Source organism: Gadus chalcogrammus, chromosome 23 (genome assembly GCF_026213295.1).
Source record: "Gadus chalcogrammus isolate NIFS_2021 chromosome 23, NIFS_Gcha_1.0, whole genome shotgun sequence".
Classification (NCBI taxonomy): domain Eukaryota; kingdom Metazoa; phylum Chordata; class Actinopteri; order Gadiformes; family Gadidae; genus Gadus; species Gadus chalcogrammus.
The window spans coordinates 18,444,954-18,467,383 of record NC_079434.1 but is presented as its reverse complement, the minus strand read 5'-3'; the positions used below and the strand labels follow the sequence as shown (position 1 = coordinate 18,467,383).

The 22,430-nt window shown below is 43.4% G+C and overlaps 1 protein-coding gene and 2 long non-coding RNA genes across 11 annotated transcripts in view; 2 read left to right on the top strand and 1 right to left on the bottom strand.

Annotated features, from left to right (window-relative positions):
- The window catches only part of LOC130377463 (uncharacterized), a 77,213-nt gene that overhangs the window by 7,683 nt on the left and 47,100 nt on the right, over positions 1-22,430 (top strand). The gene's annotated exons all lie outside the window — the stretch shown is intronic.
- On the bottom strand, positions 579-3,900 carry LOC130377474 (uncharacterized). 2 transcript variants are annotated; one of them, XR_008894187.1, is made up of 3 exons: positions 3,324-3,900; positions 1,295-1,460; positions 579-1,007 (listed from the first exon to the last, which is right to left on the bottom strand). It is a non-coding gene; the product is annotated as an uncharacterized LOC130377474 (long non-coding RNA). The 2 variants fall into 2 exon arrangements; XR_008894188.1 differs by having other exon boundaries at positions 579-744.
- On the top strand, positions 3,090-21,425 carry LOC130377413 (NACHT, LRR and PYD domains-containing protein 3-like). 3 transcript variants are annotated; one of them, XM_056584532.1, is made up of 15 exons: positions 3,090-3,942; positions 4,665-4,761; positions 4,872-4,988; positions 5,060-5,176; positions 5,254-5,367; positions 5,494-5,563; positions 7,302-7,527; positions 7,835-9,671; positions 10,096-10,269; positions 12,577-12,750; positions 15,775-15,948; positions 16,226-16,399; positions 18,197-18,370; positions 18,548-18,594; positions 19,095-21,425. In XM_056584532.1, the coding sequence occupies exons 2-15, from the start codon at positions 4,679-4,681 to the stop codon at positions 19,724-19,726; spliced, it is 4,113 nt and encodes a 1,370-aa protein (XP_056440507.1). In that variant the 5' UTR covers positions 3,090-3,942; positions 4,665-4,678; the 3' UTR covers positions 19,727-21,425. The 3 variants fall into 3 exon arrangements, with proteins under 3 accessions (XP_056440507.1, XP_056440508.1, XP_056440509.1); XM_056584533.1 differs by lacking the exons at positions 15,775-15,948; positions 16,226-16,399 and having other exon boundaries at positions 3,092-3,942; positions 19,095-21,422; XM_056584534.1 differs by lacking the exons at positions 10,096-10,269; positions 12,577-12,750; positions 15,775-15,948; positions 16,226-16,399 and having other exon boundaries at positions 3,095-3,942; positions 19,095-21,418.

Here is a 22,430-nt window from a genome sequence, read left to right as displayed (position 1 = left end):
ACATAACAATTGTTGTTATCCGTTGGAGATGCTTTTCTTTTAAATCTGTGCAGAAGACAATTCCACTGACGGTACAGTAAGATAATGGACGCATGTTACAACTCATCCATTCATTGCCTTAAAGATGAATTTAAGTTTCGTAAAAGAAAATAGTGGGATCATAAGGATGACAAAAATGTCAACGCTTTTCAAGGGACCAGTCAGAAAACGTTTCATTCCCATTAATCCAGATACATGTTTCTTTGCTCTTGGATGTGTGCTCTGTGGTGTGTCACCAAGGTCGTCCATGTTGTTGTTGTTGTTGTGGTGCTGAAGTTGCCTCGGTTGTACCCATCACATTGTCTGTTTGACCTTTTCAAAGTCTTTCTCTGGTGCAGAATGAAATCATCCTCCCAGTCCATCTCAGATGAAGACACCGGGCATAATCTCTAATCCCAGCAGAGGACTCAGAGGTCAGAATCAGCCCCTACAGACCACACCTACTCACCTTTTACACATCTCCGCCTCACTCCTCAAGCTGGTCAGTCCCTCCTACAAAGCACCCCCCCCCCCCCCATTCTACTGTTACACCCCTAAATTACAACGTAAAGATCCTGGCTCCTGCAACCACAGTCTTACCCTGCTGTGTCTGATGGTACGGTAATAAGGTCAGGAGGTTGAACCCGTTATCTCAGACAGAGGAACGACTTCCTGAGAGGGTTCAGTACTTTGGTTGTTTGAGCTCCTTCCTTGTCCTTCTTTGGCCTAAGAGTAACAAAAATGTTATATTATATTAATAATAGCTTCATAATCCTATTTGTAAAACTACACAGTCCCACATCACTCATAAATAAACCAGAAGTTACCTCCCCACCTTTCTCAAGAAATTCTATAAAATAAAAATGTGTAGTAAACATGTTATTAATGAATGAAAAGTAGTGGTTTTACCTTTATCGGTTATATGATATATAAAATGATAACGGGATCCACGACTACTAAAATGATCCCAACTGTGCTAGAAGATCCCTCTGAACAGAAAAAGAGAATGTTGCTTATTCTTTCAATAATAATAATAATAACACTCATTATAACAATGACTGCAATCCACATCCTAATACCTTCACATTAAACATGTTTCAATCACATTGTCTAAGGTGGCTCCTCAGTTACTGGTCCAGTTAACATGGTTCAGTAAAGAAGACAATGGAGACCTTTGCCTTACCCCCCCATGTGTTGTAAACAGAATGTCGCTTTTTCCCACCACAGGTGTTTTAGCATCACACAGATTGCTTTTGTATTTACACCAAGAGCCTACCTTCAATAGGGTCTTCAGATATCTTCGGTTCAATGTGGGTTACGTCTTCTTCGTCTGCGTACCTGAGAGTACACCTGTACGTCCCTTCACTCTGGGCTGATGAGGTCACGTACAGCCGGAGGCTGCCTGATTCAGACAGGTGGTCCTTTACTGCATGTCTTCCCTCCTAGCATAATGTTAATAAACAACTCAGTGGATCAACTGAAAGTTCTCGTATGTCTCCATTCACCCCTTCATCAGTGGGGAGGGAGGATATTACCCCACAAACAACAATGGAGTCTCCATTCACCCCTTCATCAGTGTTTGGAAAGGATATAACCACACACACAACAGTGGAGTCCGACTTTTTTAACCACACACACACACAAAAAAACTAATCTGGGGAAAAATATACAAACACACACTCACATACGCACATACAATAGATCAATATTGTAAATAAGAAACTGTTCTTAATGTTTTATCTGGAAAAATAAAGGTTAAAAAAAAGAATAAACACATAAACATGCGCACATTACCGAGTTACAATTATGTTTATTTAATCTAGAAATCGCTGAAGTTCCTTCCTTCATGAAACATAGATAATATAACTGTCATCAGAGTTAGTGAGAAGCTTCTACCGCTAACCCTCCAACGTGTTTCAGCACATGAGTTTAACTTATCGAAATCATCATTCAGCGTTCAAGTTATGCGAGGGCACACCATCCGCGAGGATTGATTCAACACCAGTGAGACACCAGTGGGACACCAGTGAGACGTTCTGCCATTCTTCCAGAACACACAAAGGACTGAGGCCTCCTCAGTGCTGCCCCTGCTGGCCGGACCTCCACACTGCAGTCATGTCCAGTAGATAGACGATAGCCCAGAGCAGCGGGCCGCAACCTCATTCTCACCGCTCCCCTGATCCTCACCCCCTGAGAGGGTCCTAAACGCTGGGCCTTCTCTTTAGTCCTGGGGGGCTCTCCCTCACAGCAGAAGGTCCTAAACGCTGGGCCTTCTCTTTAGTCCTGGGGGGCTCTCCCTCACAGCAGAGGGTCCTAAACGCTGGGCCTTCTCTTTAGTCCTGGGGGGCTCTCCCTCACAGCAGAGGGGCTGCTTCAAACCGTCTGACTGATTGACCTCTGTTCAGGATGGTGAGCCCCCCCCCACCCCTCAAGCGCCCCTGATGTATTAATTCTGCTTTAGTTTTGTTTGTTTAAAGGCACCCAGTGCAACTTTATGTAAACATTCAATGAAAAATAAACATTCAATTTCTAGTCTTTTTTACACGTAGTAAGTTTCAATAACTCCATACCATTACATATCGACATTCAAGGAGCAAAGATGAGACGTCGTTGTGTGGTGAGAACTGATAGAAAATCGTAAACAACAACCGCCGGTGGGGAGAAGCCATTTTTCCATTGACTGGAAGCCTGCTTTATTTATTGTAGGTTACAAAAAATAAAGAAAATGGCGGCATTGTTGTTATCGATTTTCTATCAGTTCTCACCACACAACGACGTCTCATCTTTGCTGCTTGAATGTCGGTATGTAATTGTATGGAGTTATTGAAACTTACTACGTGTAAAAAAGACTAGAAATTTAATGTTTATTTTTAAGCCTCGAAAGTTGCACTGGGTGCCTTTAATTATTCTTATCGATTAAACAAAGTTCCGTTCTGTACGCAACAAAAGGTTATTTGTGCTTTAACCAAGTACGACCCCTAGAGGGCAGTGTATCTAGTGTTGATTGGGTGTAGAGATGACACAGTCGGCATGGAAACGAAACACCTCTAACGTTGGGATTCATTCATTGGTTGAAGACGGAAGGAGGAATGAAGGAAACAATTAGATGAATCCAATATAATACGTCTGTAAATAAACAGATGTAGGGAATCAGAGTATTGTTACTCCTGGGGGCGCAGCGCCACACTCAGCACAACTCCCCCGCTATTTTTCAAAACCCAGGTACTACCAGCCAAGTTCTTACCATGCAACATGCGAGTTGAATAGCAACTAGCCTTGAATTAGCCTCAGAGGTAATAACTTACTTCCGGGTCTGTCCTGTCCCTGGTTTGATCCGAGGTGTTTCCGACAGCGTGTTTTTGGGGTTGTTGTCTTTTATGTCCCTTAACTCAGAAGTTTTCAAAATAAAAGTGTTTCCTAAGCTTCTCTTTTTTTCCAGTTGTAGTTTGATACTCTGAGAGTCCCAGGATTTCCCCACAGACGATATAAAGTAGGCTACAGCATTACTATACGTTGACTTTGTATGGAGTCGAACGCGCCCGTCGCCTGGAACGCGTCTATACGTTGACTTTGTATGGAAGTTGCGCCGCCCCTTCGCTTTTGGTGTGAACGCGCCATTACTTTAGTTTCGCCAGAGCCCGTCTCATATTAGACATTCTCTGGTTTCACTGGAATTTCACATAAACGATGTGACGCAGTTAGCTGTGATTCAAAGCTCTTCCTCTTTCTGATCTGTCTGCCATAAGGACCCAAGCAGCCCAATCTTTACTCTCAGAACCTTTGTTAATGTCCTGTCTCGCTTCTAAACACTTCTCTGTTATTTGGTGAACACCTAAATCTCTTTATTCTCTCCTTTCCTTGCATTTGTTATTCTATATTTCCATTCAACACGGGCAGCACACGTTTCGTCACGGAAAAGATAAGGTACCGTTTCCTGAATTCCTGTTTTCTTACCAGAAGTATTCAAACTATATTAATTTATTCTTACTAAATTAATCTGTTTCCAGTCCAAGCTGATTGTATCCATGTTTGTGGTGTAAAATAGGTTTAATGGAGGAGTATGCGTCAGGACATCAGTAACTAGTTTTACCGTGTTGAGGCCGATTATATACGGATCCTTCCTTGTATTGTGGACTTTTATTCTGTAGGGAGGTCAGAACGGTCAGAGTTTCATTGGTAACAGTTAAGAATTGATGGTTTGGAAGTGTCGGATCTAAAGGTAAATAAATAATTGGCCATAATTAAATGAACGTGTTAGAAGCATTGTGTGTGTGTGTGTGTGTGTGTGTGTGTGTGTGTGTGTGTGTGTGTGTGTGTGTGTGTGTGTGTGTGTGTGTGTGTGTGTGTGTGTGTGTGTGTGTGTGTGTGTGTGTGTGTGTGTGTGTGTGTGTGTGTGTGTGTGCGCGCGCGCATGTGATCTAGATTCGAGAAGACAGAGCATGATTAGAATGTAGCTCTAGACGGAGAGAGGGATAGAGTTTGTGATCTTGACATAAGTTGAGATTGACTGTGTAGTTCTAGACTGTGGGACAGATAGTGTGTGTGTGTCAGACAGAAGGAAGATAGGAAGTCTTCACTGAAGTCATTTCATGTTTGGTACTTAAAGAGAATCCAGAGAAACAATATGGCATTGTGTTTGTGTCCAGGTCTCCAGTCTACTATGGATGAGGAGAGAGAGGAGGGGGCTCCTACCTCTAAAACCACTCTGTCTGGGGAACATGGCCGCCAGAGCAAAGCTAAGAGGTAAGAAGAGGATCTCTCTGTCTGTGACTTTTGTCCTTCTCAGAGCTCAGCACTGATATCTCATGACTCCATCATCAGTCTTAGTAAAAGCTGTGTGTGTTGTGTTGAAGCCCAGAGCAGCGGGAGAGAGCAGACTCCCCTGGACCCAGCTGTGTCTCCTTGAAGAGTGACTGGTCTATGGATAATCCGCATAACTTTAGAGATGGAAATCAGTCTATTGAGAAGAGGTGAGGATTTATCAGATATTATACAACTGTATCTATCAAACATCCTTTAATCCGGGTTCTTGTTTTTATAGAAGAGTCCAGAAGGAGAGAGCAGACTCCCCTGGACCCAGCTGTGTCTCCTTGAAGAGCGACCGCTCTATGGGTCATCCTCCTAGACTTAAAGATGGACGCTCCTCCAGAGAGGAAGGGTAAGGATTTGTCAAAGATTATAAAACGACAGCATCGATCAAACATCCATAAATCCTGGTTCTTGTTTTTCTATAAGAGTCCAGAAGGAGAGAGCGGACTCCCCTGGACCCAGCTGTGTCTCCTTGAAGAGCAATTGGTCTATGGATCATCCTCCTAGACTTAAAGATGGACGCCCCTCCAGAGAGGAGAGGTAGGAGTTTCCAACAAACTAGTAGTTTTACTGACTGATATTTACAATCAGGTTTGTATTAAAAAGATACTGTGTGTGTGTGTGTGTGTGTGTGTGTGTGTGTGTGTGTGCACGCTGTCTCCACAGGCGACCACAGGAGAGGTCAAAGGTTACCAGTGCTCAGTCTGTACAGCAGCATCAAGCAGAGCTGATCAAGGTGTGTAAATGAAACAAGACATTTGACTTCAGCTCTAAACAGGGGCGCCGTAAAGGGAGGGGGGGGGGGGGGGGGGGGGAATTCATCATAATCAAGTTAATATATTTAGTGTGAAAATGTTATCTAAAAAACGTAGCAATTTAAACAAACAAGGGGTTTGTTCCTCCATGTTTGGCTAAATGTTCAGTATAGTCTATATATTCCACCTCTCTCTCTTTATTGCATGGTTCAGTCTTGCGTGGATCCAGTTTTCAGCACAGAGTCTTCCACTCGGTCAGCTTACAAGCAGAACAGACGGAGAACAGACTGTCAGTAGTTTGACACGTCGTCGTTGATGTAGAAGTCGTGGTATCAGAAACAGAGAGCTGAGAGGGAGGAAAAGGGCCAACAGTTTATACAAACAAAGGTTTTTATTTATTTACCTTCCTTCCCTATCAATCAAATAGTTCTTCATAAAACATGAAATTCATAAATATGAATCAATAAATGAGGGAGACAGGTGGATGACCCGGGAAGTCTGTTTATTTAGGCCTTCACTCATTTTCTTCTACTTATCAACTATACAGCCAGGGTAGGTCTGTGAATACTGACCCCTAGTGGTGAAAAGTAATAGCAGAGTATGAAGACAGTCTGTGTCTTTTCTGTCCCATTTTACTGAGGTGTTTAGAGCCAGTGTAACATTACTGGCATCTGACAAATTTTGGGAACAAATTGACCAAAATGTAAAGCACCACTGAATTTCATGAATTTCTCAAGAGGAAAGCCTTTTGCCAGAACAGCAACAGCAATGAGAGATGCCACTCATGTATAGGGCTGGGATAAACGATTATTTTTTAAACGATTAATCTAGAGATTATTTTTTCGATGCATCGATTAATCTAACGATTCATTTTTTCAGTTCGATTCGATTATCGATTATCTCCCCATTAATTGACTAATAGCAATTTATACATGTTGATTTACATATCTGAATGAAAAAAACATGAATTCCTTAACATTGCAATGCATGTTTATTGCCTTTAAATTCAAAAATAAAAGTGCAAAGAAATGCATTCTTTGAAGTCTACGTTGCTCAGTCATCTGCAGCTGCTCCCGGGTGGCACCTCTTCAGGTGCTGGTGCATTTGCCGTGGTGCTAGAATGGAAAGTCATCTCCATTTTGCAAAGACGACGTATCACGGAATCGTTTCCTTTTACATTAAAGAATTCCCATACTGTAGAGGAATGAGTGTGTGGCGCCTTGCACTTATGATAGTCTGAGGAGCCACTCGCGTTGCTACTACGCTCCGTCGCCATCTTCGTTTTGGGTTTTTCGAATCGACGCGCATTTTTCGCGTCGACGTAATTTATGCGTCAACGTCATCGATTACGTCGACACATTGTCCCAGCCTTACTCATGTACCTCTTACATTCATACATCAATGGTCAATGACAGCAGGCTTAGTATTAGGTAATTAGCAGTAGGCTACACTAGAGCTAGTCTATCAATCTATGGGTGGTCAAATGGATTTTCTAGGCTGGTGGGTGGTCTAGGTTGGAGGCCCAATATATTATTTGATAAGGCCCACAATCTCTAGTGGTGCCCCTGGCTCTACATGGGCAATAAAAGCATCTCTTGTGGAGCTTATAGGCTCCAGTTTTCCCTCTTTAGACCAGGGAGACGTTAATCTAGGACAGATGCTTCTGATGTCCTCAGTTAGTTCAAAGTAAAGTTCTCCTTGATGTTTGTTCTGTTCCAGAGGGCTGAGGAGAACGCACACGCTTTTCTAGACAAGGAGCTGAAGAAGCTCTGGAGGGATCTCTTCTCAGATTACCCACAATGCTCGGAGAGTCAGAGGGAGAAGGAGGAGGAGGATGATAAGAACGAGGAGCAGAGGAGGCGCGCCATAGAGGGAGTGGTAGACATCACAAAGCTCTGCCTGATGGAGATGAACCAGGAGGAACTGGCCGACAAGCTGGGGAGTGGTAAGATACTCATATATAGGTTAAATGGGTTGATCCATATATGTAGGGTTATTGTGGGGGTATCAGCTTAAAGAATTTTAAACATTAAACGGCAGATCAACAGCAGAATAACTCAGTGGAAGAGATGCACCACTATCTTGTTATATCAGGTTAGCAAGTCACTGATACCACTGATACTCAACAACGAAAGCACTACTAATAAAGTTATAAGATCCATATAAAGTAGAATTTTATAATACTTTTTTCTTTACACCAGTAATATTGCTTGGAAATATGAATGGTATGTTTCTTCTGGTTTGGGATTTAGGAGCTGTTGCGGTCCAGTGGCAACATGAACTCAAGGCTCATCTGAAGAAGAAGTTCCACTGTGTGTTTGAGGGAATCGCTAGAGCAGGAGAGCAGAGACCTCTGAATGAGATCTACACAGAGCTCTTCATCACAGAGAGAGGCAGTGGAGAGGTCAACATGGAACATGAGGTCAGACTGATTGAAAAGGCATCCAGGAAGCAAGCCAACGAGGAAACACCAATCAGATGTGAAGACATCTTTAAACCTCTACCTGGACAAGATAAACCAATCAGAACAATAATGACAACCGGAGTGGCCGGCATTGGTAAAACTCTCTTAACACACAAGTTCTATCTGGACTGGGCCGAAGGCAAAGCCAACCAAGACATAGACTTCGCATTTCTCCTCACTTTCAGAGAACTGAATTTATTGAAAGGGAAAGAGTTTAGCTTACTGGAACTTCTTCATCAGTTTTCTGTTGAAACCAAAGAATCAGGAATCTACAGATACGACCATGACCAAGTAGTCTTCATCTTGGATGGTCTGGATGAGTGTCGACTTCCTCTGGACTTCCAGAATAACCCGATCTGGACTGATGTCACCGAACCGACCTCAGTGGACGTGCTGCTGACAAACATCATCAGGGGAGTCCTGCTTCCCTCTGCCCGCATCTGGATAACCACACGCCCTGCCGCAGCCAATCAGATCCCTGCTGAGTGTGTTGACATGGTGACCGAGGTGAGAGGGTTCACCGACCCACAGAAGGAGGAGTACTTCAGGAAGAGATTCAGAGAGGGGACAATGGCCACCACAATCATCTCTCACGTCAAGAAATCTCGAAGCCTCCACATCATGTGTCACATCCCAGTCTTCTGTTGGATCACTGCTACAGTTCTAGTGGACTTCTTCAAAACATCCCAGAGAGGAGAAGAGGTGCCCAAGACCGTGACTCAGATGTACAGCCACTTCCTGAGGGTTCAGTCCATACAGGGGGACAGGAAGTATCATGAGAGAGCTGAAACTGATCCACTCTGGAGTTCGGAGAGCAGGGAGATCATTGTTTCTCTGGGGAAACTGGCTTTTAACCAGCTGGAGAAAGGCCAGCTGATCTTCTACGAGGCAGACTTGGCAGAGTGTGACATCGATATCAGAGCAGCCTCAGTTTACTCAGGAGTGTTCACCCAGATCTTTAAAGAGGAGTGTGGACTGCACCAGGACAGGATGTTCTGCTTCGTCCATCTGAGCATCCAGGAGTTTCTGGCTGCCCTTTATGTCTTTCTGTCCTTCATCAACACTGGTGTCAACCTGCTCTCAGAAGAACATCCAACCTCCAGGGAAGCTGAACTCCTCCCCCTCTACCAGAGTGCTGTGGACAAGGCCTTACAGAGTGAGAACGGACACCTGGACTTGTTCCTCCGCTTCCTCCTGGGCCTCTCTCTAGAGACCAATCAGATGCTCCTACAAGGTCTGCTGGGACCAAGAGGAAGTAAATTACTGGGCAATCTAACAATAAACGTTCAATCGGGGCAGACAGGAAGGAGGTCACAAATCAATAACCAAATAGTCCATTACATCAAGGAGAAGATAGGTGGAGATCTCTCTCAAGAGAGAAGCATCAATCTGTTCCACTGTCTGAATGAACTGAATGACTGTTCTCTAGTGGAGGAGATCCAACAGTACCTGTCATCAGGAAGTCTCTCCACTGAATCTCTCTCCTCTGCTCAGTGGTCAGCTCTGGTCTTCATCGTACTGACATCAGAAGAGCAGCTGGACGTGTTTTACCTGAAGAAATACTCTGCTTCTGAGGAGGGTCTTCTGGGGCTGCTGCCATTGGTCAAAGCCTCCAAAACATCTCTGTAGGTTCACTCATAACATGTATTAACAATACAGCACTATACATAATACTAGAATATAAAAGTTATAGTAAATTACAAAACATCTCTGACGGTGCACTAAGAACATGTATTGCAATGCACACAATACAATATACTGTATATAATACTAGAATACAAAAGTTACAATAACATACAACATATATCTGTAGGCATACTTATAACATGTTTTACGATGCACACAATATACATAATTCTATAAAAGTAATATTATGATACAGTTTTCTGTCATAGCATTTTTGTTAGTATCAAAAATGTAAACCTAATATGTAACTACCATTTAAAGATCTAATGTATAATCATTTGTTCAACTATCAGACAAGTCTTTTCTGATAGTTGAATCACATTTAATCACGGTTCTCATCATGTTCTGTTTTTTTGTGTGAAGTCTGAATGGCTGTCAGCTGTCAGAGAGATGCTGTAAAGCTCTGGCCTCAGTTCTCAGCTCCAACTCCTCTAGTCTGAGAGAGCTCGACCTGAGTTCCAATGAACTGGAGGATTCAGGAGTGAAGCTGCTCTCTGCTGGACTGGGGAGTCCACACTGTACACTGGAAACTCTCAGGTCAGTTTTACTAAGTGCAAACTGTTACACCACAAGGTTCGGTTTCAGAAGACTTTTCCCTTCTGCCCCCTGGTCTGAGAATCACACCTAAATGATGTCAAACTATATCAGATAATAACTCAGTACCTTTGATGACCACATGTATCAGAGTGGTGCCATTGGACATATTACACCTTGTTGTTTATGTGGGATGCAAAAATGTAATTTTTGTAATCCCAAAGTTGCCATTGCAACTTTTCAATTATTAACACAAAATATAATAAAAGTGCGTTCCCACAATCCCCTGTTAACGGGTCAGTGGTAGTTAAACAAATGAAGTCGCAGTATTTGCATCCATCAAAGTTTATCGGTCTAAATAAACCAGCAGCCAGACCAATGTAGACCCTGCCTTAGCTGAACCTCTGAAGCTAAGCAGGTGGGCTTGGTTAGTACTGGATGGGAGACCAACTGGGAACACTGAGCTGCTGCTGGAAGTGGTGTCGGTTGGTGGCCAGTAGGGGGCACTCTTCCCTCTGGCCAGAGCATAAATCCTGATGCCCCAGTGCAGTGACGGGGACACTGGGCTGTGGAAGGTGCCGTCCTTCAGAGGAGACGTAAAGCCGAGGTCCTGACTCACTGAGGTTATTAAAGATCCCAGGGCACTTATCTCAAAAAGAGTAGGGGATTCCCCGGGTCCTGGCTAAAACTGACCAACCAGGCTCATTCATCTGGCCCCCTATTCATCCCCCTGTTTAAATGGCTGATTCATTCATCCCCTCACTCTCCACCTCAAGCTGGTGTGTAATTGATTGATTGAAGTGATTGAAATTCTTTATTGAAGCATGCACAAACGTAAGCTTACAAATGAACAGGTCAAAAGGATAACACATAAAAGCACATGGGCTTATTTCCATTGTGGTCCCTTGGTAGTGTAAGCATGCATATAGGTGTATGTAAGTGTGTGTGTTAAAGGTAATGTACATGACAATTGGGACAACAAAGTATAATATGACAGTCCAATCACACATTCACAATTCATGTGTGGTGAGCGTTCTGGCGCCGATTGGCTGCCGTGCATCACCCATGTGGATGCTACACATTCGTGGTGGTAAGTGAGGTCCCCCCTTCACTGTAAAGCCCTATATGAAGTCAATGTAAGGTGACTTGAAGAGCGCTGTATGAATATATAGTTCATTTCAAGTTCATAAATGTATAATTTTCATAGGAAAGACTCAACAATTTCTTTTTTGTTGCCATGACTTTATAAGGTCTTTGTTACATCATCATTTTTTACAGATATACTTTACATATATTTTATCTTCAGAACTTCAATTGAAGACATAAAATACAGAACAAGGTCCAACAATTTTAGATGTAGAAATACAGAACAATAAATGCAGAAATACAGAGCAACATTAAACCATTTAATGTGAATAAATACAGAACAACATAAAACTATTGATCATGTAGAAATATAGAGCAACATAATAGAATTGAATATGTAGAAATTCAGGACAACATAAATTAATATGTTGAAATACAGAACATAAAACTATTGACTATGTAGTAATACAGAACAACATAATTGAAAATGTAGATATACAAAGCATCATAAAACGATTGAATATGTAGGAATGCATAAACATAAAAAGATTGAATATGTAGGAATGCATAAACATAAAAAGATTGAATATGTAGAAATACAGAGCAACATAAAACGATTGAATATGTAGAAATACAGAACAATATGTATCTATTTAATATGTAGGGATACAGAATAACATCAAAGGTTTGAATATGTAGAGAAGCAAAGCCCCAGAGGGGTTTCATAGTCGTCCTTGTTTTGAAGCCCCCTATAAGTGTCTGAAGTCAGGAAGGGCAAGTGCCCTCAGTGTTATAGGTTTATGTAAATGAGCTTAAGCACATTTATGATGGTTTATCAAAATAAAAGGTTGAATTAATGAATCAATAGTCTCACAGAAGGAAGCATTGGGTCTGATAGAGCGCTGAAGGCCCTCCTTGGCTCCGCAGCCCTCTGCTTCGTTAGGTCTGACTCTGTTCACACAGAGTTCAGGATCCCTACGGCCATCAGGGGACTGATGAAGGAAGTTTGAATGTCCACAGTCCTCTCCTTGAGCTCACTCCCTGATCCCTGATAGCAGCGAGGAGAGCGGAGGCGTTAGCATCACTGGACGTCCTCCCCTCCAGTGTGGCCCCATGGCGGCCCTGTGCTGTTCGTTAGCTACACCATGTTTCTCCTGTGAGCTAGTTGGATCCTTTAAGCACTTTTAATCTCACTTCCTAACATGTTCTTTTTATTGTGTGCAGGCTGAATTCCTGTGATCTGTCAGAGGACTGCTGTGAAGCTCTGGCCTCAGCTCTCAGCTCCAACTCCTCTCGTCTGAGAGAGCTCGACCTGTGTTCCAATGATCTGCAGGATTCAGGAGTGGAGCTGCTCTCTGCTGGACTGGGGAGTCCACACTGTACACTGGAAACTCTCAGGTCAGTTTTACTCAACGTGCAAACAGTTCCGTATCAGGAGACTATTAAAAGACGACTATTGGCCCCTGGTTTAAGGATCAATCCTAAATGTCGTCTAAATATATAATCGAATGACTCAGTACCCTTGCTGACCACGTTTATCAGGGTGGTGCCATTGGACATATTATACCTTGTTGTATGTGCGGTGCGAAAATGAAAAGTTGAAAAGTTATCCGAGTTGCCATTGCATCTTTTCAATTATATACACAAAATATAATAATAGTGCCCTCCCACAATCTCCTGTTAACGGGAGAGTGCGAGTTAAACAAATGAAGTCACAGTATTTGCATCAATCAAAGGTTATAGGTCTACCTAGAATTATTATATTTTGGCGAGCAGCACAGGAATGACCCAACGGGAGACCCGGTTTAAAGCAGTTACACAATACACCACACGACCCGAGAGTTGCCTTTATTTATTTTGAATATGTCTTAAATTGTTTGACGTGTAAAAAAGTATAACATAACAAAGACTTTATACGCATACAAAAAATATAAATTCTTGAGTTGTTCCAATGAAAATGATATTTTTGCGATCACGGCCGTGGTCACCGTGTCCGGGTGCCGCAAAGGATCCTGGGAGGCCCGGGGGGAGCGTCACCGCCACCAAGGGATCTTGGCTAACGAGGGCTCCAGGGGTGCTCGTATGGTGCTAAGAGCATCGTTACTATAGCCTCAGTGGAGTCACCTGCTGGACATTCAGTGGTATTGGATGTGTTTTAATAAAACACATCCAATACCACAGAATGTCCAGCTGGCACCATTTCGCAATACCTCCTAAACAGTGGTTACCGCCAATATATTACTCATAGACTACTGTAAGATTTAAAAAGCAAAGACCGAGACAGAGTCAACAACAACATAATTTATTGCAGCAATTTAAAATTCCAAGAATAAATGCGCAGCCGAAATGTACCGATCAAACGCCACGTCCCAAAGCAACCCTCTGACAAGGCATATAATAAAATCAAATGATTCCATTGCTCTTGTGTGGGAGGTCGCTTTCGAGCTGCACTTGCTGTCTCCCTCTGATTTTAATTTAATCTTGTGGTTGGTCCTCGTATTGATCAATGACAGAAGACATACTGTAAACAAATCATGCTGATACCAGCGGGTGTCGGAGAATTTCTGCAGGCGTTTTTTATTGCGATTATTTGCCATAAAGCACTGTAGGCGCTTCGGTGAGGCTGTGTTGAAGTTCATTATTAATTGGACCGTGTCTAGACAGTAACGAACATCCCTGACCTTATAGTAGAGTGCACAATCGAGAGCGTGGTTTCTGAAGTGAACGTAGACTGCTGCGGGAAACTGTGCTGCAATGCGTGCCTGAATGCCACGCGCTTTCCCGCTTACATTACCAGCACCATCATAAGGCGTATTTACACTGCCAAATATGCCGTCTTATGCACGCCTTTTTCGCGGCACGATCCACGCGTTAACACTACCCGAGGTAAATTGCCTGCTTGAGCTAGCACCCCAATTTAGTTAATTTAGTCAGCAAAATAAAGAATATGTTGGCGTTTTTGGACTTGTAAATAGTTAATCGCGTTTGTAGCCTACACTGACGTGAACTCATTTTTACATGCGGGTGACTTCATTCATAAAAAAAATAAAAAATCCGGGAGCATGCAAATTATTCTAAAGAGGTCTAAACTCTGTGCGCAGCCCCGCCTTCTCCAGTGAACCAAGAAATCCCGCGCTGTGACGGACGGGGGATTTGACCCCCTCAGTTTTACACAGGAAACTTGAGATAAGACGGTGAAGTCGCCGGGCATGCCAAGCTGTGACCGAACCGGCTTGGCAGTGTAAAGAGGCCTATACATCATCCTGCCCAACAATATGGGCAGGATCTAGACCAAGCTCTTCTTATCGGGTCAGCAATAGCCGTGTGTCAATGCCCAGCCTCTGCCTTTGACTGATAATGAATGAATGGAGCGTTGCATTTTTAAAGTTTACACCAAAGATTCTAGACTAGAGAGTGCGCGCCATCAATGAAACCTTTTAAGGAATCAGATAAAGTCTGCTCTTTATGTGCTAAGAAATTAGCACATTATGATAAATGTAGTTGTCACACAAGCTGTTTTAGATTTTTGTAAGATGGAATTGTTTCAGGGGGGAAAATGCCTCGAAAACATATATACGCACAGTGCGTTCAAGATTAGGACTGACAAAGCATATGTCAGCCCAGGCCTAATCAAATGGGTTTTAATATCTTCAGTGTACGTATTATTGTAGTCTATTCTTTTCGTAGGATACTCTGCTGTATGCCTTGATGGGGACATATTTGAACCCTTTTTAACCCTATTTTCCATCGACAATCCTGCGTCTCCCCCTCCTACAGAGCCCATTTGAACACCGTGTCAGTGGACAGTTACAAGCCTACAAACGTCGTTAGAGCAGAGCACGCGCGTTCATGTTAAGAGGAGTTTCAGGAAACGCTCCAAAGAAATTTACGAAGGTTCGCAAGATCCTTCTTGAGAATGATCGTACGAGCTTGGATCCATCGTTATCGGGAAACGGGGCCCAGGTTTAAAGCAGTTACACAACGCAAGACCCAGAGAGTTGCCTTTTTTTTCACACACACACACACACACACACACACACACACACACACACACACACACACACACACACACACACACACACACACACACACACACACACACACACACACACACACACACACACTCTCTCATACTCACACACACACACTCTCTCATACTCACACACACACACTCTCTCATACTCACACACACGACTCCCATGGTGGCGGTGCCGCTTCCCCCCGAGCCTCCCAGGATCCTTTGCGGCACCCGGACACGGTGACCACGGCCGTGATCACCACAATATAATTAACAGAAGAATAATGTATCATCATTTTTATATAACTATCAGAAAAGAAAAGTTTCTGATAGCTAACTATCAGAAAAGTCGTCTAAAACATTAAATCAGGGTTCCTAACATGTTCTGTTTATTGTGTGTGCAGGCTGAATAGCTGTCATCTGTCAGAGCGATGCTGTGAAGCTCTGGCCTCAGTTCTCAGCTCCAACTCCTCTAGTCTGCGCGAGTTGTACCTGAGTTACAATGATCTGCAGGATTCAGGAGTGAAGCTGCTCTCTGCTGGACTGGGGAGTCCACACTGTACACTGGAAACTCTCAGGTCAGTTTTACTCAACGTGCAAACCTTTACAGCACAAGAGTCTTTATAAAAAAAAAGTAACAAAAAAACTTCAATAAAGACATTTAATGTAGAATGTACAGTTTACTATTTTTTATTATTATTATTCTACCTATTCACATGTAGTCAGGCTTTTTTTAAAGCTTATTATTAGAATTTAAACATAAAAAAAATTAACATTGGCGTAACTTCTCTTTCAATTATGGAAAATGTTAAAGACATAAACACAGTAACATGGTCTTTTATTTTGTGTGTGAAGGCTGATTGGCTGTCGTCTGTCAGAGAGATGCTGTGAAGCTCTGGCCTCAGTTCTCAGCTCCAACTCCTCTAGTCTGAGAGAGCTGGATCTGAGTACCAATGATCTGCAGGATTCAGGAGTGAAGCTGCTCTCTGCTGGACTGGGGAGTCCACACTGTACACTGGAAACTCTCAGGTCAGGGTTAGGGTTAAATGTGTCTTTGGGTTTGTTTAATAGTAAGGGATGATCCAGGACTAGGTGGGCTGTGATCTAAAAGAACAGACGACACGTGTCTAAAGCCCAGTTCAGACCAAAGATTAGCCTCGCAACGACTTGCAACTCGCAACTCCTTCCAACTCCTTGCGACGAGACGGGCTGCGATGTTCTAAACATGGGGCAGTTCAAACTGCTGCACCAGGCGGTGACGTCAGGTGGTTTCCCTAGCAACTGTGAACGCTCTGGCACAGCTGAGAGCCGCAACAGCATCAGCATCACAATAAAAAGTAGCCTAACTTAGGTTTGCGATTAGGTTGCTTGAGCTTGCACCCCAATTTAGCCTCCCGGACCCTACACACACATTGGCGGTTTATTGGGTTTCATTCTGATGTAAATGCGACGGCTCAGCGGTTCCGGGGAGGGGGGGGGCTTGGGTAGAGGTGTTGCTGCGCTGTCTCCACAGAGACAACGCAGCGATATCATCAGGAGCAGTTCTAACTTTGTAGAGAGATTTCTATTTGCTAAAACTGTTGGTTTATTTTTATTGATCCCCTTTGAGAATTTGTGTGTAAAGGGGGGGGACTAGGCTATATTCTCGCCTTCCTACTTTGTAAAGCGCATTGTAGGCCTGTTGCTTTTGGGCCAATACTGCGCCCATTCCTTGATTCGTTCTGCCGCAGCACTCCAAACAATTAATTGTATTCCAATGTTCGTCAAATCCACTACAATAGTGGTCCTGCATTGAGTTGAAATCCAACTCTAATGAATATATGGTCCAGTTTTAAGTTTCAAGAATATTTATACATTCCCAGGGCATGTTAAATGAGTGCATGCCCCGCCACTCATAACACACTTGTAAAATCGTCAATTGATGGAATGGGTTATTTCATACATCATCACAAACAAAATTTGGATTTAATCATTAAATTACAGATAAATAATACTGAAATGGCCACTTTTTGGTTGAACACATTTGAAGGAAATAATTACGATCCCCCAATGTTGACCTGAAGTTAGGGTTAGGGTCACGCTGCTGCAACTCTTCCCCTGCGACGTTCCAAAACAGCCTCGTTGCGAGGGGAATCTTTGGTCTGAACTGGGCTTAAGATCCCCACCAGATTCAGCATCATTATTCATTTGTAGGCTGGGGTCAACATGTCAGTGGAGCACAGATGGGAGGAGGGAGGCCAAGAGGCCAGAGGAGGAACAGAACTTTACAGGACGAGGATTTTAGGAACATCATTTTTTTTTTTTTTGAAGGGTTGTTTATTTTTCCTGTCTTGTTAGCTGCTAGTGTGTCATTAGTTAACAGGTTATTCTAGCTGACAGAACACTGGCCAGCTGATGTGAGGGTGAGGGGTTGCTGTCCTGTTAACTGCTAGCATGTTATGTATGTTATATTTGATGTAACTCTGACCAGCTCATGTGAGGGTTAGGGTTAGGGGTTGCTGTCTGTATGTTATGTGTTATATGTTATGTAACTCTGAGGAGTTGCCATTGCCATTAGTGTAGACATGAGGCTCGGTGATGGAGGCTCTAGACGGGCTGTGATCTGAATTAAATCATAAAGCTTTAAGTTGTCCATCATATGGAATTAATACTTTATTAATCTGTTTACTTCAGTAAGAAATATTCTCTTCCAGATAGAATAAATAAAGGTGTGTGTGTGTGTGTGTGTGTGTGTGTGTGTGTGTGTGTGTGTGTGTGTGTGTGTGTGTGTGTGTGTGTGTGTGTGTGTGTGTGTGTGTGTGTGTGTGTGTGTGTGTGTGTGTGTAGGTTGTCTGGCTGCCTGGTCACACAGGAAGGCTGTGCTTCTCTGGCCTCCGCTCTGAGCTCCAACCCCTCCCATCTGAGAGAGCTTGACCTGAGCTACAATCACCCAGGAGACTCAGGAGCTGCGCTGCTCTCTGCTGGACTGGAGGATCCACCCTGGAGACTGGACACTCTCAGGTATGGAGAGGACAGCTCACCATTCAGAGACAATGTCTCCTACAAGGATTCAACCCTCTGCTAGATGAAGTGGTTTGAAAAGGCAGCTGTAACTTATGTTGTGTAGAAAGTGATGAGACGGCAGATGATGATGGTGAATGTTTCAACATGCTGCTCTCACTTTGTTTCCCCCCCCAGTGTGGAGCACAGTGGAGTGTGGAGACTGAAACCAGCTCTAAAGAAGTGTAAGTGTCTGTTTGATTCATCACAACGCACACTGACTATTGAGAGGGAAAGTCCATCCACACAGCAGGAGGTGACGTCTGTTCATTCAGATATCTGGGAATGAAGCTGATGACTGACATCATGTATCTTACATATATAAACATTAACATAATTGCTGTGATTATATCAGGAGTGATGATTTTACAACATTGGACATAACACCATAATAATCAGGATACTGTTAATCATAATTACATGTCTATATTATATTCAAAAACTATTAAATTAAACTATCATCTTGTCACTATTATAATAATTATAATATTGTTTTAATTCCGGTCATTACATTAGCTATGGCACATAATAATCATATTAACATGTTTTGAATGATGCATGTGTTTCACCTTAGATTTCAATTAGAGCTGGTGATGCTGTTTATTTAATATTGATGACGATGATGATGATGATAATTATAATTAATAATATTGGTTTAGCAGCCTAATCATGTTTCTCCCGTCAGATGCCTGTGAACTCACACTGGACCCAAACACAGCCCAGAGACTACTCTCTCTGTCTGAGGACAGCAGGAAGGTGACGTGGGTTGAAGAGGACCAGTCGTATCCGGATCACCCAGAGAGGTTTGACTCCTGGCCCCAGGTGTTGTGTAGAGAGGGTCTGACTGGCCGCTGCTACTGGGAGGTAGAGTGGGGAGGACGGGTTGGTATAGGAGTGGCATACAGGGGAATGACAAGGAGAGGAGGGGGTGATGACAGGGGGCTTGGATGGAACAACAAGTCCTGGAGTCTTATTTGTGATGACGACGATGATGCTGCTGTCTACACTGCCTATCACAACGGTAGTAGAACAGCCATACGTCTCCCCCCCCCTCACTCTAACAGAGTAGGAGTGTATCTGGACCGGCCCGCTGGCTCTCTGTCCTTCTACAGAGTGTCCCCAGGAGGAGGGGGGTCCTCAGACACACTGACACACATCCACACCTTCCAGGCCTCCTTCACCCAGGAGGTCCTCCTCCCTGGGTTTAGGTTAGATAAGAGTGGTTCAGCGTCTCTGGGAGTGTCCATTGTAGATACACAAACACACACACAGACCCAAAAAAAGAAAAGAAAAGCACGCACATGTACACAGTCATAAACACACCCAAACCAACAAACACATATGTACATAGAAATTAACACACACGCACACAAACACATACACACACAAACGTATACAGACTTCAGTGTTTCCCACAGACCAAGGACCAATGTGTGGTGCGCGGGGGGGGGGGGGGGGGCGACACAGCACGGCGACGCGGCCGTCAGTGAGTGTGCATGTAACTCTGCGTTTACATGCGGACACATCTGATCCGCATAGATGTGGAAGAACAGCTCAATCGGAATAGAAAAGTATCATATATATACGCCTCAATCGGTTCGGAATAGAATTCTATGCGGAGTATGAGAGGTGGTGTAGTCCGCTTTGGGGTTTAACTTGGAGCAGCTGCAGTAGTTCGCAATTGGTCCACTCCGTCTGTACTTTAATGCACACCGAACCTTACCGCTGTCAAGGAAATTGGATTTATTGCCTGATTCACGTCTTTGTTATTATCACTCCGTAGTGCTATGCAGAGATGAATGGACGGAACGATTTTTAGATTTCCAAATCGCGTTATAAAAAAAAAAAATATATATATATATAAAAAAAAAAAAAAAAAAGGACACAATCAATTCGTGGCGTTCGATCTTGATTCTGTGGCGCCGCGCCACACAATGGTCTATGTATGGGAAACACTGGACTTAATCACACACACACACACACACACACACACAGAGACAGACTTATTTACACAGACATGCACACACACACACACATCGTTCATGGATCTAAACCCACAGCAGGTCTGTGTTCCGGTGGTAAGCAGCAGGTAACATCAGTGTCTCTCGTGGTTCATCTCTCAGCCCTCTCTGTGTTCAGCTGGGCTGCTGAGCGTCAGATTAGAGGGGGCCGCTTGGGTCTGGGGGGTCCTCACAGTCCTGATGTTGTTGAGGACCAGCTGTTAGGGGGACGTTTGAATACCTGTGGACCCATGGACGTACCTGTAGTGCATCGGGTTGTTGAGCAGCAGCTGTTGGTGCTCTGAGGGGTCAACCCGTTCAGTGGAAGTACAACACTTTGTGATTGATTTAATTACTCCACTGAACTCCAAATGCTGCATTTTATTGGGCTTCTGGAAGGTTCAGCATAAACCATGAAAGGAAGATCTTCTTTTGGGTTAAGCAGGTTGTACAAAGATTTACTTTCTAAGGTAAAAATCAATCCAAAATCAGTTTATATTTTGCCATGCCTGACATGGAACGTGATTTAAAGCAGATTTAACAACATAATCATGAATGATGATAAGAGTTCTATGGGAAAGGGTAACGATGTTGTAAATTACTTTAAACGGAAGATCGTTTCTTTGTGTTCTGTTGGGAAGTCAACATATTCAGTCATTAAAGATGCCATATGATTTGTAATTGTTCATAAATCATAATGTTAATAAACTACTCAGTGGGTCAAATGAACGTTCTCGTGTGTTCAGACGATTCTTCCCGTTAGTTCATTTTAAATCCTCCAAGTCTTCTGGAGACGTTACCTCCAACACAACAGTGGAGTCTCCATTCACCCCTTCATCAGTGTGTGGAGATGTTATTACCACACACAACAGCGGAGTCTGACTTTTTTAACCGCACACGCATATACAAAAACAAAAAGTAAGTAAAAAGGTGGCGAGCCTATCTGGCGAGCTAACCAGCTAGGCAGAGCCTAGCCTATCTGGCGAACTCTGCTGTCTGATTGGTTCAGAGACAGCAGGCCTGTGGTAATGCATCAGGCTCTTAGATGGTATTTCACGTTACATGGTACAGAGGTTTCCTTACGTCCTCATCTCCTCCCTCCTCACCCTAGCTGGATGCACTCCTCCAGGTAGTACCACACACACACACACACACACACACACACACACACACACACACACACACACACACACACCAGAAGTGAAGACTAGAATGGAGTTGATTTCTAAAATTGCTGGTTTGGTTGATTAATTGATGTGTTGTTTAATTCAAACCACATTGTATAACATTTATAGCGCCTAGAAGGGCTGCAATAGTATCTAGGGCCCCATCCTATTATTCCCCCTAGCCCTAGATTTGAGCCCTAGCCCTAGAAGTTGTGCGTTCCCTCGGAGCGGTAGGGTGATCCAATACTTAGGGGCAAGAGAGAGGGCCTATTTCCCCTTAATGTCCCTTGGCAGCTCGCCAGCTCGGTACCTCACTTACAGCCAAGGGAGTATCACGTATGACCCAGGTCACGTTGAGAACTCGGCAAGCGGCTGGTTTTCCATGTTTCTCAAACAGTTATACATTATGTTAAATTATTTATCCTTAGTCTGGATTTAACTGTACGATCTGAATGTGTAGGTTGTCTTATTTTCGACACAAGGGTGACATTTTCAAACGTGAATGAAAATAGTAGTAGGCTCCTTCCTGTAGTGTAGACACGTCGGTGCTGCGCGTGACGTAGGGGAGCACGTTCACTACGCTAATTTGCATAATATTAATGATAGTGGTGTCACATTTCATAGGGAACGATCTTCACTATCACTTCACTCTTTATTGTGGAGGGAAGTGTTCTCGTTAAGGGGAGAGGAATGGGACAGGGCCTAGTACTCATTTAACGAAGCAAGGATCAACAATATAAAGTCACTAATTAAAATAGTAACAGGTAACTGTTGGAAAAGAGACGAGTAACTTCAATACAAGCACTAGTAACTCAAATGAGTTTGGCTTCTGGACGCAGTGTTCAAACAGAGATA

Coding starts and splice junctions, on each gene's coding strand:
- LOC130377413 (XM_056584532.1), top strand. CDS start 4,679: ATGGATGAGGAGAGAGAGGAGGGGGCTCCTACCTCTAAAACCACTCTG. Junction 9,672..10,095: donor AAAGCCTCCAAAACATCTCT/GTAGGTTCACTC, acceptor TTTTGTGTGAAG/TCTGAATGGCTGTCAGCTGT. Junction 18,371..18,547: donor TGGAGACTGGACACTCTCAG/GTATGGAGAGGA, acceptor TTCCCCCCCCAG/TGTGGAGCACAGTGGAGTGT.